This window comes from Pseudophryne corroboree, chromosome 3, assembly GCF_028390025.1.
Source record: "Pseudophryne corroboree isolate aPseCor3 chromosome 3, aPseCor3.hap2, whole genome shotgun sequence".
Lineage (NCBI taxonomy): Eukaryota > Metazoa > Chordata > Amphibia > Anura > Myobatrachidae > Pseudophryne > Pseudophryne corroboree.
In genome coordinates, this window is record NC_086446.1 from 365,616,791 (window position 1) to 365,635,610 (window position 18,820).

The following is an 18,820-nucleotide window of genomic DNA, read 5'->3' on the forward strand; positions in this document are numbered from 1 at the left end:
AGTACAGTGCGGTAGTTCACGGCTGTGGCTACCTCTGTGTCGGCACTCGGCAGCCCGTCCATAATTGTATATACCACCTAACCGTGGTTTTTTTTTCTTTCTTTATACATACATACTAGTTACGAGTATACTATCTCTTTATCAACCAGTCTATATTAGCAGCAGACACAGTACAGTGCGGTAGTTCACGGCTGTGGCTACCTCTGTGTCGGCACTCGGCAGCCCGTCCATAATTGTATATACCACCTAACCGTGGTTTTTTTTTCTTTCTTTATACATACATACTAGTTACGAGTATACTATCTCTTTATCAACCAGTCTATATATTAGCAGCAGACACAGTACAGTGCGGTAGTTCACGGCTGTGGCTACCTCTGTGTCGGCACTCGGCAGCCCGTCCATAATTGTATATACCACCTAACCGTGGTTTTTTTTTCTTTCTTTATACATACATACTAGTTACGAGTATACTATCTCTTTATCAACCAGTCTATATATTAGCAGCAGACACAGTACAGTGCGGTAGTTCACGGCTGTGGCTACCTCTGTGTCGGCACTCGGCAGCCCGTCCATAATTGTATATACCACCTAACCGTGGTTTTTTTTTCTTTCTTTATACATACATACTAGTTACGAGTATACTATCTCTTTATCAACCAGTCTATATTAGCAGCAGACACAGTACAGTGCGGTAGTTCACGGCTGTGGCTACCTCTGTGTCGGCACTCGGCAGCCCGTCCATAATTGTATATACCACCTAACCGTGGTTTTTTTTTCTTTCTTTATACATACATACTAGTTACGAGTATACTATCTCTTTATCAACCAGTCTATATATTAGCAGCAGACACAGTACAGTGCGGTAGTTCACGGCTGTGGCTACCTCTGTGTCGGCACTCGGCAGCCCGTCCATAATTGTATATACCACCTAACCGTGGTTTTTTTTTTTCTTTATACATACATACTAGTTACGAGTATACTATCTCTTTATCAACCAGTCTATATTAGCAGCAGACACAGTACAGTGCGGTAGTTCACGGCTGTGGCTACCTCTGTGTCGGCACTCGGCAGCCCGTCCATAATTGTATATACCACCTAACCGTGGTTTTTTTTTCTTTCTTTATACATACATACTAGTTACGAGTATACTATCTCTTTATCAACCAGTCTATATATTAGCAGCAGACACAGTACAGTGCGGTAGTTCACGGCTGTGGCTACCTCTGTGTCTGCACTCGGCAGGCAGTCCATAATTGTATACTAGTATCCATCTCCATTGTTTACCTGAGGTGCCTTTTAGTTGTGCCTATTTAAATATGGAGAACAAAAATGTTGAGGTTCCAAAATTAGGGAAAGATCAAGATCCACTTCCACCTCGTGCTGAAGCTGCTGCCACTAGTCATGGCCGAGACGATGAAATGCCAGCAACGTCGTCTGCCAAGGCCAATGCCCAATGTCATAGTACAGAGCATGTCAAATCCAAAACACCAAATATCAGAAAAAAAAGGACTCCAAAACCTAAAATAAAATTGTCGGAGGAGAAGCGTAAACTTGCCAATATGCCATTTACGACACGGAGTGGCAAGGAACGGCTGAGGCCCTGGCCTATGTTCATGGCTAGTGGTTCAGCTTCACATGAGGATGGAAGCACTCAGCCTCTCGCTAGAAAAATGAAAAGACTCAAGCTGGCAAAAGCAGCACAGCAAAGAACTGTGCATTCTTCGAAATCCCAAATCCACAAGGAGAGTCCAATTGTGTCGGTTGCGAAGCCTGACCTTCCCAACACTGGACGTGAAGAGCATGCGCCTTCCACCATTTGCACGCCCCCTGCAAGTGCTGGAAGGAGCACCCGCAGTCCAGTTCCTGATAGTCAGATTGAAGATGTCAGTGTTGAAGTACACCAGGATGAGGAGGATATGGGTGTTGCTGGCGCTGGGGAGGAAATTGACCAGGAGGATTCTGATGGTGAGGTGGTTTGTTTAAGTCAGGCACCCGGGGAGACACCTGTTGTCCGTGGGAGGAATATGGCCGTTGACATGCCAGGTGAAAATACCAAAAAAATCAGCTCTTCGGTGTGGAGGTATTTCACCAGAAATGCGGACAACAGGTGTCAAGCCGTGTGTTCCCTTTGTCAAGCTGTAATAAGTAGGGGTAAGGACGTTAACCACCTCGGAACATCCTCCCTTATACGTCACCTGCAGCGCATTCATAATAAGTCAGTGACAAGTTCAAAAACTTTGGGTGACAGCGGAAGCAGTCCACTGACCAGTAAATCCCTTCCTCTTGTAACCAAGCTCACGCAAACCACCCCACCAACTCCCTCAGTGTCAATTTCCTCCTTCCCCAGGAATGCCAATAGTCCTGCAGGCCATGTCACTGGCAATTCTGACGATTCCTCTCCTGCCTGGGATTCCTCCGATGCATCCTTGCGTGTAACGCCTACTGCTGCTGGCGCTGCTGTTGTTGCTGCTGGGAGTCGATGGTCATCCCAGAGGGGAAGTCGTAAGCCCACTTGTACTACTTCCAGTAAGCAATTGACTGTTCAACAGTCCTTTGCGAGGAAGATGAAATATCACAGCAGTCATCCTGCTGCAAAGCGGATAACTGAGGCCTTGACAACTATGTTGGTGTTAGACGTGCGTCCGGTATCCGCCGTTAGTTCACAGGGAACTAGACAATTTATTGAGGCAGTGTGCCCCCGTTACCAAATACCATCTAGGTTCCACTTCTCTAGGCAGGCGATACCGAGAATGTACACGGACGTCAGAAAAAGACTCACCAGTGTCCTAAAAAATGCAGTTGTACCCAATGTCCACTTAACCACGGACATGTGGACAAGTGGAGCAGGGCAGGGTCAGGACTATATGACTGTGACAGCCCACTGGGTAGATGTATGGACTCCCGCCGCAAGAACAGCAGCGGCGGCACCAGTAGCAGCATCTCGCAAACGCCAACTCTTTCCTAGGCAGGCTACGCTTTGTATCACCGCTTTCCAGAATACGCACACAGCTGAAAACCTCTTACGGCAACTGAGGAAGATCATCGCGGAATGGCTTACCCCAATTGGACTCTCCTGTGGATTTGTGGCATCGGACAACGCCAGCAATATTGTGTGTGCATTAAATATGGGCAAATTCCAGCACGTCCCATGTTTTGCACATACCTTGAATTTGGTGGTGCAGAATTTTTTAAAAAACGACAGGGGCGTGCAAGAGATGCTGTCGGTGGCCAGAAGAATTGCGGGACACTTTCGGCGTACAGGCACCACGTACAGAAGACTGGAGCACCACCAAAAACTACTGAACCTGCCCTGCCATCATCTGAAGCAAGAAGTGGTAACGAGGTGGAATTCAACCCTCTATATGCTTCAGAGGTTGGAGGAGCAGCAAAAGGCCATTCAAGCCTATACAATTGAGCACGATATAGTAGGTGGAATGCACCTGTCTCAGGCGCAGTGGAGAATGATTTCAACGTTGTGCAAGGTTCTGATGCCCTTTGAACTTGCCACACGTGAAGTCAGTTCAGACACTGCCAGCCTGAGTCAGGTCATTCCCCTCATCAGGCTTTTGCAGAAGAAGCTGGAGACATTGAAGGAGGAGCTAACACGGAGCGATTCCGCTAGGCATGTGGGACTTGTGGATGGAGCCCTTAATTCGCTTAACAAGGATTCACGGGTGGTCAATCTGTTGAAATCAGAGCACTACATTTTGGCCACCGTGCTCGATCCTAGATTTAAAGCCTACCTTGGATCTCTCTTTCCGGCAGACACAAGTCTGCTGGGGTTGAAAGACCTGCTGGTGACAAAATTGTCAAGTCAAGCGGAACGCGACCTGTCAACATCTCCTCCTTCACATTCTCCCGCAACTGGGGGTGCGAGGAAAAGGCTCAGAATTCCGAGCCCACCCGCTGGCGGTGATGCAGGGCAGTCTGGAGCGACTGCTGATGCTGACATCTGGTCCGGACTGAAGGACCTGACAACGATTACGGACATGTCGTCTACTGTCACTGCATATGATTCTCTCAACATTGATAGAATGGTGGAGGATTATATGAGTGACCGCATCCAAGTAGGCACGTCACACAGTCCGTACTTATACTGGCAGGAAAAAGAGGCAATTTGGAGGCCCTTGCACAAACTGGCTTTATTCTACCTAAGTTGCCCTCCCACAAGTGTGTACTCCGAAAGAGTGTTTAGTGCCGCCGCTCACCTTGTCAGCAATCGGCGTACGAGGTTACATCCAGAAAATGTGGAGAAGATGATGTTCATTAAAATGAATTATAATCAATTCCTCCGCGGAGACATTGACCAGCAGCAATTGCCTCCACAAAGTACACAGGGAGCTGAGATGGTGGATTCCAGTGGGGACGAATTGATAATCTGTGAGGAGGGGGATGTACACGGTGATATATCGGAGGGTGATGATGAGGTGGACATCTTGCCTCTGTAGAGCCAGTTTGTGCAAGGAGAGATTAATTGCTTCTTTTTTGGGGGGGGTCCAAACCAACCCGTCATATCAGTCACAGTCGTGTGGCAGACCCTGTCACTGAAATGATGGGTTGGTTAAAGTGTGCATGTCCTGTTTTGTTTATACAACATAAGGGTGGGTGGGAGGGCCCAAGGATAATTCCATCTTGCACCTCTTTTTTCTTTTCTTTTTCTTTGCATCATGTGCTGATTGGGGAGGGTTTTTTGGAAGGGACATCCTGCGTGACACTGCAGTGCCACTCCTAAATGGGCCCGGTGTTTGTGTCGGCCACTAGGGTCGCTAATCTTACTCACACAGTCAGCTACCTCATTGCGCCTCTTTTTTTCTTTGCGTCATGTGCTGTTTGGGGAGGGTTTTTTGGAAGGGACATCCTGCGTGACACTGCAGTGCCACTCCTAGATGGGCCCGGTGTTTGTGTCGGCCACTAGGGTCGCTAATCTTACTCACACAGCTACCTCATTGCGCCTCTTTTTTTCTTTGCGTCATGTGCTGTTTGGGGAGGGTTTTTTGGAAGGGACATCCTGCGTGACACTGCAGTGCCACTCCTAGATGGGCCCGGTGTTTGTGTCGGCCACTAGGGTCGCTAATCTTACTCACACAGCTACCTCATTGCGCCTCTTTTTTTCTTTGCGTCATGTGCTGTTTGGGGAGGGTTTTTTGGAAGGGCCATCCTGCGTGACACTGCAGTGCCACTCCTAGATGGGCCCGGTGTTTGTGTCGGCCACTAGGGTCGCTAATCTTACTCACACAGCTACCTCATTGCGCCTCTTTTTTTCTTTGCGTCATGTGCTGTTTGGGGAGGGTTTTTTGGAAGGGACATCCTGCGTGACACTGCAGTGCCACTCCTAGATGGGCCCGGTGTTTGTGTCGGCCACTAGGGTCGCTTATCTTACTCACACAGCGACCTCGGTGCAAATTTTAGGACTAAAAATAATATTGTGAGGTGTGAGGTATTCAGAATAGACTGAAAATGAGTGTAAATTATGGTTTTTGAGGTTAATAATACTTTGGGATCAAAATGACCCCCAAATTCTATGATTTAAGCTGTTTTTTAGTGTTTTTTGAAAAAAACACCCGAATCCAAAACACACCCGAATCCGACAAAAAAAATTCGGTGAGGTTTTGCCAAAACGCGTTCGAACCCAAAACACGGCCGCGGAACCGAACCCAAAACCAAAACCCGAAAAATTTCAGGCGCTCATCTCTAATAAGTATACTATCCGGGTGCAGTGTGCCCATCCCTGTGTCCATCGCACACACTGCACCCATTATGGAAATGCCTGTGAATCTGCGTGTTCTGCAGAAGCCTGCACAGATCATTGTAATATGTGCAGGACTTCTCTGTGTCCGTGTGTAATTAAATGGTTAAAACATAGAATTTTTGTTTTTACATATTGTATATTTCAACATTAGCTGGTTTACTAGGATATGTTGATTAACTGATGCATATCGTTCTTTGGCCCTCATTCCGAGTTGTTCGCTGGCTAGCTGCTTTTAGCAGCATTGCACACGCTAGGCCGCCGCCCTCTGGGAGTGTATCTTAGCATTGCAGAATTGCGAACGAAAGAATAGCAGAATTGCGAATAAATAATTCTTAGCAGTTTCTGAGTAGCTCGAGACTTACTCCTATACTGCGATCAGCTCAGCCTGTTTCGTTCCTGGTTTGACGTCACAAACACGCCCTGCGTTCGACCACCCACTCCCCCGTTTCTCCAGACACTCCTGCGTTTTATCCTGGCACGCCTGCGTTTTTCCACACACTCCCAGAAAACGGTCATTTTCCGCCCAGAAACACCCACTTCCTGTCAATCACACTCCGATCACTTCAACGATTAAAATTCTTTGTTCGGACGTGAGTAAATCTACTAAGTTTTGTGCTAAAATACTTAGCGCATGTACACTGTGTACCATGCGCATGCGCATTTTTACCTTAATCGCTCCGTTGCGAAAATCGGCAACGAGCGAACAACTCGGAATGACCCCCTTTATGAAGCACTGTAACTATGTCTCATGCAATTCAATAGAAAGTTAGAAAGAAAGTGCTGCCTTAGACATCCATACAAAATGTAAAATAAAATTAACAAACCCATCATAAAGCTACAATTACTCTGTTATTATACACATGAGAGTGCAGCTGTGGTGTAGCTACAGGTATGCTGATAGGCCATACTGAAAGTTGTAGTTTCATTGCATTTAGCAGACCACAAATTTCCAGCCTCTGAATTAAATCTGTTTGAAGTCATTTTGCTTTTTGTAATATATGAAACAGAGCTTTTCTTAATTTTCCATAAATGTTCAGTAAAATATATGGTAAATGTTATTATTATAATGTAGCTGCCTGTTTGTATTATTTGAATGAGTTGCAACTGCTGTATTCCTTGATCATTCAATGAAAAAAAAAAAAAAATGGTCCATAGATGCTGACACTTTGATATTAGTGGCTGAATTATCAGATACGCTATTAGAATAACTACTTGGGTGTTTTACACTGAAAAAGGAGATCTTTGTAGGAAATAATATTTTAACAAAATAATATTTTAACAAAATAAATTTTAATGTTGTGTTAAAAAGCCACAATACAGTAGAAATTATTTTTTCTTTGTTTTCCGTGACCGTCTACACCTGAAAAGGTTACGTTGTGGTTTGGACCAACACATAAGAGGGAAAACTTTCAATTTGCAAGAAGTATTAACATTATAAAGGCAGTTTATGGTTCATGTTGAAGTAATTGTCTTCATTCATATGCATAATGAGTCACTTCCATTGTGTGTGCAATAGGGGGCAGGCACTACTGTCCTGTGTGTACGCTCCATACATGCTTGCTGGAATTGTTAGAGGTAAATTAATCCATATGTAACATGATCCACGTGGATGGTGACCTTAGCAGCAAGAATTCTCAAAAATTACAGTAACCCCACTTCTCCTTCCAGCAAAGAGCTGAAGACTCTTTCCCCTAAAGAACCTTTGGTTCCCAGGGGTTAGAGACAAATGGGCCTGTCTAAATATTCATCTCTGGCACCCAGGAGAAATCTAGGACTATTGGAGTACCCAAGAAATTTATTTAAGGTTTACCGTGTGCACTGCAGTTGTCATAGCCTAAATCAGAGGTTCCCAAACTGTGTGCCATGGCTCCCTGGGGTGCCTCGGGTTGGTGGTCCAGGACCAATTCAAATTATACATATAGATTGGTAAATGCTCAATTAGCTTAGTGATATCATTCAGGTGCTCGAAAGGAAGGGGTATTTCTGAGCAAGAAAAAAAGCAATTGTTTCCCCAGCACACTGAATGGATAACAGTAACCAGATGGTTACTGTTATCCATTCAGTGTGCTGGGGAAACAATTGCCAATTCAAATTATTCATGGTCAATATAATAGGCAAAACCAGTGATGGTGGCTGCCAGTCATAAAATATGTGGCCAAATAGAAGCAAATTTTGTCCCTCACCACACAACTGACCCTAAGGATGACATATAAACGCGATCTACTTAATGTAATATTTCTTTCTAAATTTCTCAATAAGAAATTTTTGGCCTAGGGGTGCCGTGAAAAAAATTCTGATATTCTAGAGTGCCGTGATTCAAAAAAGTTTGATAACCACTGGCCTAAATATTTATCAATGGCATAATACTAGACTTTACTCTGAAAGGAGCAGCAAACTTGCATAAAGTACTCACCCTACAAAAAATGTATTTAGGTCTAGTAAGATGTAATTTTACTACTATAGACATATTAGTTATGAGAAGATGTAATGTTTACTTTATGTTTCAAATTTTTTTCTATTTTGTTCTAATGAAATTGTCTGTGAATAAATGTTGCACATATGAAATGTAGTATTATATTATCAGCGGAGCACAAATGTTTCTCACCTTGGACTGATTCTCTTTGCAACAATAATGATGTCACTGAGACTTGAGGAAGATTTCATTTTAGCGCCTGATCCCATAGTCATAGCTACCAGCTTTTCTGTCAATGTATGACATATCTATGAAGATGCAAATAATTAATATGGTAAGCTTATAATACACAAATAACATTTGTATATGTACAGTATATACTTCAGGAAAAAAAATATTGTTGTTTATTTTTGGTCAATTTTGAGGTCATCACTGCAGTGTTCATTGGGAACATCAGCATTATATTAATACTGTACCGCCATATTGTAAATTATTACATTTATTAAAAGTCAAACAATTAGGAAGCTGCTCAATCATACCTGGAGGTAATTATATATCAGGTGCTGGAAGGGGGAGGGGTAACAGACAAACAACAGACAAAGAGGAAGGGGGGTGCAAATCCCCAACCCCCAAATTCCCTTCCGCACACTGAGAATTACCTGTAACAATCCCTGAACCTATCTGGTAATAAAATTCAGAGAATTCGTCACAAATGTTTGCAAACACATGTTTAGCTGCTGGCCACTTCACGGCTTCTCTGATACAGCAGTCCTAACCTACATAATAGCAGTGCCCACATAGGGCCATGTAATTTGTCACAGTACGCCTCATGATAAAGGCTTTTACTAAAACACTTCCAAACAGAGAGCTAACTTACCCGGGAGCCACCCCCAGGATCTCCCATTGGCACTACAAGGAACAGCATGCCTTCCAAATGCTGCTCCCATTCAATGCCTCATGCACACAAGCAGACAAACAATTAGGAAGCTGCTCAATCATACCTGGAGGTAATTATATATCAGGTGCTGGAAGGGGGAGGGGTAACAGACAAACAACAGACAAAGAGGAAGGGGGGTGCAAATCCCCAACCCCCAAATTCCCTTCCGCACACTGAGAATTACCTGTAACAATCCCTGAACCTATCTGGTAATAAAATTCAGAGAATTCGTCACAAATGTTTGCAAACACATGTTTAGCTGCTGGCCACTTCACGGCTTCTCTGATACAGCAGTCCTAACCTACATAATAGCAGTGCCCACATAGGGCCATGTAATTTGTCACAGTACGCCTCATGATAAAGGCTTTTACTAAAACACTTCCAAACAGAGAGCTAACTTACCCGGGAGCCACCCCCAGGATCTCCCATTGGCACTACAAGGAACAGCATGCCTTCCAAATGCTGCTCCCATTCAATGCCTCATGCACACAAGCAGACAAACAATTAGGAAGCTGCTCAATCATACCTGGAGGTAATTATATATCAGGTGCTGGAAGGGGGAGGGGTAACAGACAAAGAGGAAGGGGGGTGCAAATCCCCAACCCCCAAATTCCCTTCCGCACACTGAGAATTACCTGTAACAATCCCTGAACCTATCTGGTAATAAAATTCAGAGAATTCGTCACAAATGTTTGCAAACACATGTTTAGCTGCTGGCCACTTCACGGCTTCTCTGATACAGCAGTCCTAACCTACATAATAGCAGTGCCCACATAGGGCCATGTAATTTGTCACAGTACGCCTCATGATAAAGGCTTTTACTAAAACACTTCCAAACAGAGAGCTAACTTACCCGGGAGCCACCCCCAGGATCTCCCATTGGCACTACAAGGAACAGCATGCCTTCCAAATGCTGCTCCCATTAAATGCCTCATGCACACAAGCAGACAAACAATTAGGAAGCTGCTCAATCATACCTGGAGGTAATTATATATCAGGTGCTGGAAGGGGGAGGGGTAACAGACAAACAACAGACAAAGAGGAAGGGGGGTGCAAATCCCCAACCCCCAAATTCCCTTCCGCACACTGAGAATTACCTGTAACAATCCCTGAACCTATCTGGTAATAAAATTCAGAGAATTCGTCACAAATGTTTGCAAACACATGTTTAGCTGCTGGCCACTTCACGGCTTCTCTGATACAGCAGTCCTAACCTACATAATAGCAGTGCCCACATAGGGCCATGTAATTTGTCACAGTACGCCTCATGATAAAGGCTTTTACTAAAACACTTCCAAACAGAGAGCTAACTTACCCGGGAGCCACCCCCAGGATCTCCCATTGGCACTACAAGGAACAGCATGCCTTCCAAATGCTGCTCCCATTCAATGCCTCATGCACACAAGCAGACAAACAATTAGGAAGCTGCTCAATCATACCTGGAGGTAATTATATATCAGGTGCTGGAAGGGGGAGGGGTAACAGACAAACAACAGACAAAGAGGAAGGGGGGTGCAAATCCCCAACCCCCAAATTCCCTTCCGCACACTGAGAATTACCTGTAACAATCCCTGAACCTATCTGGTAATAAAATTCAGAGAATTCGTCACAAATGTTTGCAAACACATGTTTAGCTGCTGGCCACTTCACGGCTTCTCTGATACAGCAGTCCTAACCTACATAATAGCAGTGCCCACATAGGGCCATGTAATTTGTCACAGTACGCCTCATGATAAAGGCTTTTACTAAAACACTTCCAAACAGAGAGCTAACTTACCCGGGAGCCACCCCCAGGATCTCCCATTGGCACTACAAGGAACAGCATGCCTTCCAAATGCTGCTCCCATTCAATGCCTCATGCACACAAGCAGACAAACAATTAGGAAGCTGCTCAATCATACCTGGAGGTAATTATATATCAGGTGCTGGAAGGGGGAGGGGTAACAGACAAACAACAGACAAAGAGGAAGGGGGGTGCAAATCCCCAACCCCCAAATTCCCTTCCGCACACTGAGAATTACCTGTAACAATCCCTGAACCTATCTGCCTATGTGGGCACTGCTATTATGTAGGTTAGGACTGCTGTATCAGAGAAGCCGTGAAGTGGCCAGCAGCTAAACATGTGTTTGCAAACATTTGTGACGAATTCTCTGAATTTTATTACCAGATAGGTTCAGGGATTGTTACAGGTAATTCACAGTGTGCGGAAGGGAATTTGGGGGTTGGGGATTTGCACCCCCCTTCCTCTTTGTCTGTTGTTTGTCTGTTACCCCTCCCCCTTCCAGCACCTGATATATAATTACCTCCAGGTATGATTGAGCAGCTTCCTAATTGTTTGTCTGCTTGTGTGCATGAGGCATTGAATGGGAGCAGCATTTGGAAGGCATGCTGTTCCTTGTAGTGCCAATGGGAGATCCTGGGGGTGGCTCCCGGGTAAGTTAGCTCTCTGTTTGGAAGTGTTTTAGTAAAAGCCTTTATCATGAGGCGTACTGTGACAAATTACATGGCCCTATGTGGGCACTGCTATTATGTAGGTTAGGACTGCTGTATCAGAGAAGCCGTGAAGTGGCCAGCAGCTAAACATGTGTTTGCAAACATTTGTGACGAATTCTCTGAATTTTATTACCAGATAGGTTCAGGGATTGTTACAGGTAATTCCCAGTGTGCGGAAGGGAATTTGGGGGTTGGGGATTTGCACCCCCCTTCCTCTTTGTCTGTTATTTATTAAAAGTCACCATGGAGTTACGAGACCGATTTACCTTGGTAATATATTCCATATAAACTCTCCCTTTATCTACTCCCTTTAATTGCTCTATATCACCTCTCTGTAAAACTCCCTTAAAAAAGGGGAGTTTATTTTCCCTCCTCTTATTAACCTCATATTCCTAAAGCAAATGTATAATTTTAACCATTTAGTGACTTATAATAATGAATCACTAATTATATACCTTTTTAATAATGTATTTGCAAGGTAACCTCTAAAATCAACAGTATAATCATATTCAAGAAAGATTTGCACACATGATTTTGCGCTAGATAACCTCTCTGTAAAACACCCTATACTCCATAAAACATCTTACGTTGGGGGTCTATGTACTAAGCCTTGGAGAGAGATGAAGTGGACAGAGATCAAGTGACAGCCAAAAAGCTATTAACTGTCATGTTTTAATGACAGGAGCTGATTAGTTGGTACATTGGGCCTAATTCAGTGCAGGGGGGGCAGATATAACGTGCAGGGAGTTAGATTTGGGTGGGGTGTGTTTAAACAATTCTAAGTTGCAGTGTAAAAATAAAGCAGCCATTATTTACCCTGCACAGAAACAAAATAACCCACCTAAATCTAACTCTTTCTGCATGTTATATCTGCCCCCCCCCCCCTCACTCCTGCAGTGCACATAGTTTTGCCCATCTGCTAACAAATTTGCTGCTACGATCAGGTCTGAATTAAGGGGGTCATTCCGACCCGATCGTCGCTGCAGTTTATCGCAGTGATCGGGTCGGAACTGAGCATGCGCTGGCACCGCAGTGCGCTGGCGCATGCCGGACGGCATGCCTGATTGCTGGCGCATGCCTGATTTACAGGCAGAGGCGGTCGCTGGGCGGGAGGGGGCGGCACGGCAGAATTTGGCTGGCGTTTTGGGGGCACGGTCCAGCCAACACAGGCGTGGCCGGACCGTGCGGGTGGCGGGCCGCAGCGGCTGCGTGACGTCACACGCAGTCTCTGCGACCAGGGGCAGCAAAGAGCAACTCCCAGTCAGCCACAGGAGCTGCGCTGGCCGAGAGTTACTCAACAAGTACAAAAGCATTGCCGCTGTGTGATGCTTTTGTACTTGTGCGGGGTGGGCTAGCCCTGTGCTGGGCGTCCCCCCGCATGTCTGGGAACATGATCGTAGCTGTGCTAAATTTAGCACAGCTACGATCAACTCGGAATGACACCCTAAGCCCATTGTCTCTGTCCACTTTATGTCTGTCCAGGGCTTAGTAGATAGACCCCACATGCAACTGTTATTACCCCATATAACCTCTCCTGCTGCTCCTAATTTGCAGTGGGAGAAATTCATCAATATCTGAGTAAGATTGGCAACCACAGTCACTCATAACATTTAGGGGGAGATTCATGAAAGATAGGAGAGAGAGATAAAGTAAAGAGAGATAAAGTACTAACCAATCAGATCCTAACTGCCATTTTACTGACTCAGTTTGAAAAATTACATTTATATCCCTTTCACACTGAATCCCTGCCAACGACTTGGATACTAAACACGAGTCAGAGCTGGGACTCATGTGTGTAATGTTTAGAGATGAGCAGGTTCAGTTCTCCGAGATCCGAACCCCCCCGAACTTCACCTATTTTACACGGTTCCGAGGCAGCCTCGGATCTTCCCGCCTTGCTCGGTTAACCTGAACGCGCCCGAACGTCATCATCCCGCTGTAGGATTCTCGTGAGATTCGTATTCTATATAAAGAGCTGCGCGTCACCGCCATTTTCACTCGTGCATTGGAGATTGAATGGAGAGGACGTGGCTGCGTTCTCTCCCTGAAAAGCTCTGTATCTGTGCTCAGTGTGCTGCAAATATCTGTGCTTAGTGTGCTGCAAATATCTACGTTCTCTGCCTGAAAACGCTCCATATCTGTGCACAGTGTGCTGCAAATATCTGTGCTCAGTGTGCTGCATTGTGGGGACCACCAGTATATAATTATAGTAGTACAGTACAATAGGCCATTGCTGTATCTTGCAGCTCTGTGTCAAGTATACTATCCATATCTGTGCTGCATTATTGTGAGCAGTATATAGTAGGACAGTGCTGCATTTTGGTGACCAGCAGTATACATATAGTACAGTACAGTAGGCCATTGCTGTATCTTGCAGCTCTGTGTCAAGTATACTATCTATATCTGTGCTGCATTATTGTGAGCAGTATATAGTAGGAGAGTGCAGCATTGTGATGACCAGTATACTACAGTACAATAGTCCAGTGCTGTTCTCGCTGCTCAGTGTCAGTTCCCTGTAGTATCATCAGTGCTCAGTAAAATCAGTGATCAGTATAATCCGTTCTCAGCATAATCAGTGCGCTGTTAGACGTGCGGCCGTTTTCCACCATTAGTGCATTGCGATTTAGACAATTGATTAAGTTATTGTGTCCCCGGTACAAAATCCCATCTAGATTCCACTTCACTAGGCAGGCGATAGCGAGATTTTACCAATTAATATCAGTGATTTATAATGAATTATTAATTACAGTGATCTTGCCAAATGATTCCAGTGATTTTGTAATTTTCTTCCAGTGATTTGGACCAATAATACCATTGGTTAGAACGAATAATTCCTGTGATTTTGTCATTTTTTTCCAGTGATTTGGACCAATAATACCATTGATTAGAACGAATAATTCCTGTGATATTGAGGTGTTTGCGTCACTTAGCTTAGCCATCCAGCTACCACAGTGCACCTCTTTTTCTTTTTTCTTTGCATCATGTGCTGTTTGGGGCCAATTTTTTTAAGTGCCATCCTGTCTGACACTGCAGTGCCACTCCTAGATGGGCCAGGTTTTTGTGCTGCCCTCTTGGGTCGCTTAGCTTAGTCATCCAGCAACCTCAGTGCAAATTTTAGGACTAAAAATAGTATTGTGAGGTGTGAGGTGTTCAGAATAGACTGGAAATGAGTGGAAATTATGGTTATTGATGTTAATAATACTATAGGATCAAAATTACCCCCAAATTCTATGATTTAAACTGTTTTTGAGGGGGTTTTAGAAAAAAACACCCAAATCCAAAACACACCCGAATCCGACAAAAAATTTTCAGGGAGGTTTTCCAAAACGTGTCCGAATCCAAAACACGGCCGCGGAACCGAATCCAAAACCAGAACACAAAACCTGAAAAATTTCCGGTTCACATCTCTAGTAATGTTCTGTATTTCATTCCAAAACTCAAACCTGTTTTTGTGACATGAAGTTTATCACCGTACATCTCGACAAGTTGACGATGAATTTCAACGTGCCTCAATGTTTGACCATGTTTCTACCAGCCCCGCCATCTTATAACTGATGTTGGGCCAGTATGGGCGGGATTCAATTCTTTTTACCCCTTTCCACACCCATTCTGTTTCTGCCCTCAGGGACGTTGTATCATTATTTCAGCTCGCTACCCCCGGAGTAGCGAGGCACCCGACCCTTTACACAGCTAAACCTGATTACTATGGGCGCAATATGCCCGATAACGGAGATCATTTTAGAAAGGATATTGGGCGTGATATATCATTTGAATCTCACCCTATGACTGATATGAGGTGCAGTCAAATGGTCATGAGGGGAAGCAGTGGTCTACCTTCTCTGGCCTGGTGGGAAAGTAGACTGAAATAGAGAACATTACACAGATGACAGGGCTTGTTACTTTACTTATTGAACCACCTTTCACACCGCCACTGGGACCTGGGTCATCGCCGCTCACACAGAATGCTAGGAGATTATGTTCTCTCCATGCGCTTCTGACCTAGCCAATCAGAAGCCTTTTAGGCATGACCTGGGTCATGGTCTGTCTTTCACACTGCACCCAATTTGGGTGAGACCTGGTAATAACCGTTGGCGCGGACACGGATCAGACTGGGGATTCTAGACCTGGGTTCAACCTTTCACATTGAGCTTGTACCAGGGTCACATTGGCTTGCCCTGACAATAACCCGGGTTCTCTGCTCTGGTGAAAGGGATATAAGGAGCTGATTGGTTAGTGCTTTATCTGCACTTTATATCTTCAAGCTTTTTTACCTCTCGCCCTTTGTAACCTCTATGTATAACTGCTCCTAAAACTCCATATAACCTCTTCAAGTAAATCCTTCTATTATGCTATAAAACTTCTTCCTATAATTCCTGCTTTTACTGCATACAACCTCTCCCTATAACTCCTCCTATTATGTTTGCTATATCATATTCTTTCTAGACATACAGATGTGTCCCCGCTCATTTTGCAAATCAGTCACAGTAAACGCGAACCGTTTGCCATCAATAGTATGCGCTCAACTATTCATGGGCACGTCCATATGTATCCGCTCCCATTGAAATCATTGGGTGAGGTTGCACGCTGCGACTAGCCGCAGCAATCTGCATATAGATGCTGTGCTTATTTGTCTACCTGTTGTAGTGACCTCTTAAAAACAGAATCAGCCATGGAAAATGCACAGAGGAGCCCAGTTTAGCAATCTGCAAGTGTGCAGAATACACTTCTGGGTGAACAAAATGTGGTGGAAGATGTGGTATTGACAATGGCTATTTTAATCATCATTTTAATAATCATTATCACCTGTATAATACATAATAAAAACAAAAAAAAAACACCTGTTACTCAATTAGCTAATTATTTTTAAATAAAACTAAGAATTATTGTTTGACTGGGCGGTGGGGCGCCGAGACGACCAGAGACAAAATGTGACTTTAAATTAGGTGTTTACAGTTGCACTACAGTCCAAAATGAGAATATAACCTGCAAAATGTCCACCGCCATTATGACGGAGACTTTCTTTAAATGGAAACAATTACAACAAGGTACTTACCCAACTCTTACATAGTACAGGACAGCTTTTATATTACACAGTTGGCACTAGTGTCCACAGACGGCACAAGCTCAGATGTGTGGAAAGACCCATCAGCATTCACATTGCGCATATGTGACCATCTGGGAGCTAGAGGGCAGAGGGCACCTCTAGTGTTCATATGTGACCATCTGGGAGCTAGGGGACAGAGGGCACCTCAAGTGTTCAGTTAGGGCTAAGGGGGTAATTCCAAGTTGATCGCAGCAGGATTTTTTTTAGCAGTTGGGCAAAACCATGTGCACTGCAGGGAGGGGCAGATATAACGTGCAGAGAGAGTAAGATTTGGGTGGGTTATTTTATTTCTGTGCAGGGTAAATACTGGCTGCTTTATGTTTACACTGCAAATTAGATTGCAGATTGAACACACCCCACCCAAATCTAACTCTCTGCACATGTTATATCTGTCCCCACCTGCAGTGCACATGGTTTTGCCCAACTGCTAAAAAAAAATCCTGCTGCGATCAACTTGGAATTACCCCCTAAGTGCAAACAGCAAACCCAGAAGTGTCAGGATCATTGCAAGCTGGCGCCAAAACAATGTAATGGAATTGTATATAAACCCTGGCAATGAGCAAGTACGCATCTGCCATTGAAAAAGTCTCTACTAAGGGATAAAACGTGTTTGGCCAGCATTCTTTAACTCCTTCATGCTAGTGCAATTAACCTATTGTACTTGGAATCTTATTGTTGGCCTTATTTACCTCCCACTACACCAGAACTTACCTGCATGCACCTCCGGAAGACCAGCAAGGCACCGGGATATGCTACATCAGTGAAACAGACATCACAGACTACTGATTCGCACTGCCCTGGGACTAACTACATTTCTGTATCTCCTTTTCCTACGGGATGTAGTTATGTGACCGGCGGTCAGGAGACTGCCAGTCACAATACTGATGGCGGATCCCGCCCCCTCACAATCCCGACATTCGGCATGCCGATTGTCAGGGACTATTTCCACTTGTGGGTGTCCACGACACCCATACAGTGGGAATAGAACCTGTGGCGAGTACAGCATGCCACTGAACCCGCAGCGTGGTGAGCGCAGCAAACCCACAAGGGGTTCGTTGCACTTGCCCCCCTGCTGGGCATCTAAATGCTGGTATCCCGGAATCGGTATGGTGACATGGTATGGTCACACATACCCAACCCATTCCTACATATCCCTGATATGGTTTACGTTTGTGGTGTTTTAGGTGACTATAAGGAGGTGTAGCGGTGAGGTGAGGGAGTCTTGAAACATTGGGAGTAGATCTGAGCAGATAAGAGGAGTGGGTATCTTCATCTTCCCCATCCCTGCCAGAGAAATATCATCCAATAATATGACGGGGGTTGGGGGTGACAAAAATCCTAGTTTTGGACCTGCTTTCCACCCCCAATTTTCATTTCATTTTTATTTCATATTGTTTTCTTATGACTTTTTACCTGAACGTTGTGTTAAAATGTCCATAATATACATACCTTTAGGATTGAGATGCAGTGAGACACGAGACCACTATGAAAATATAAAAAATAATTGTCAAATTATTCTTTATTCTAGTGATTATTTTGCAAACATAAAATTTTATATACATGTTACTTAGTATAGTAAAAGTGACTTATTGTGTATATTTAATCAACCAAAATGTGATGAACTATATTAATATATATCTCATACTATAGAGCAGTGTTTCTTAAACTCCATCCTCAGGACCCCAAACAGTTCTTGTTTTCCAGCTCACCCAGCATGTGCACAGGTCTATTCATTACTCATTGGCACATTTGAAAAAATCAACAGGTGGAGCTTATTATTTCACTTGCAATTCTGTGAGGACACCTGGAAAACATGAACTGTTTGGGGTCCTGAGGAACGAGTTTGAGAACCTCTGCTATAGAAATATACGAAGGGTAGTGGTTCCTCTGTAGCTTCTCTGCTGCCGGGGGGTATATTTGCTAAAATTCAAATTTGAGATCACTATTATGAATCTACAAAATCAACTGAAATCGATTCTATTTGATTTTCTAAATACCTGAAAAAAATCCCTTTTACTAAAATCGATTTTGCATTCGATTGTAAAAACAAATTTGATTTTGATTAATATTTAGAAGGGATTTTGGGTTGAGATTTTGAAATCCCTTTCAAAATGAAACCTCAAA

General features: G+C 44.2%; 1 protein-coding gene across 2 annotated transcripts in view; it reads right to left on the minus strand.

The window, feature by feature from the left end:
* The window catches only part of TMEM98 (transmembrane protein 98), an 88,488-nt gene that overhangs the window by 15,351 nt on the left and 54,317 nt on the right, over positions 1-18,820 (minus strand). For both annotated transcript variants that reach the window (XM_063959848.1, XM_063959847.1), the window contains exons 4-5: positions 18,146-18,179; positions 8,355-8,470 (exon numbers count right to left, since the gene is read on the minus strand). In XM_063959848.1, the coding sequence (XP_063815918.1) occupies positions 8,355-8,470; positions 18,146-18,179 (150 nt within the window). The remainder of the gene's footprint in view (positions 1-8,354; positions 8,471-18,145; positions 18,180-18,820) is intronic.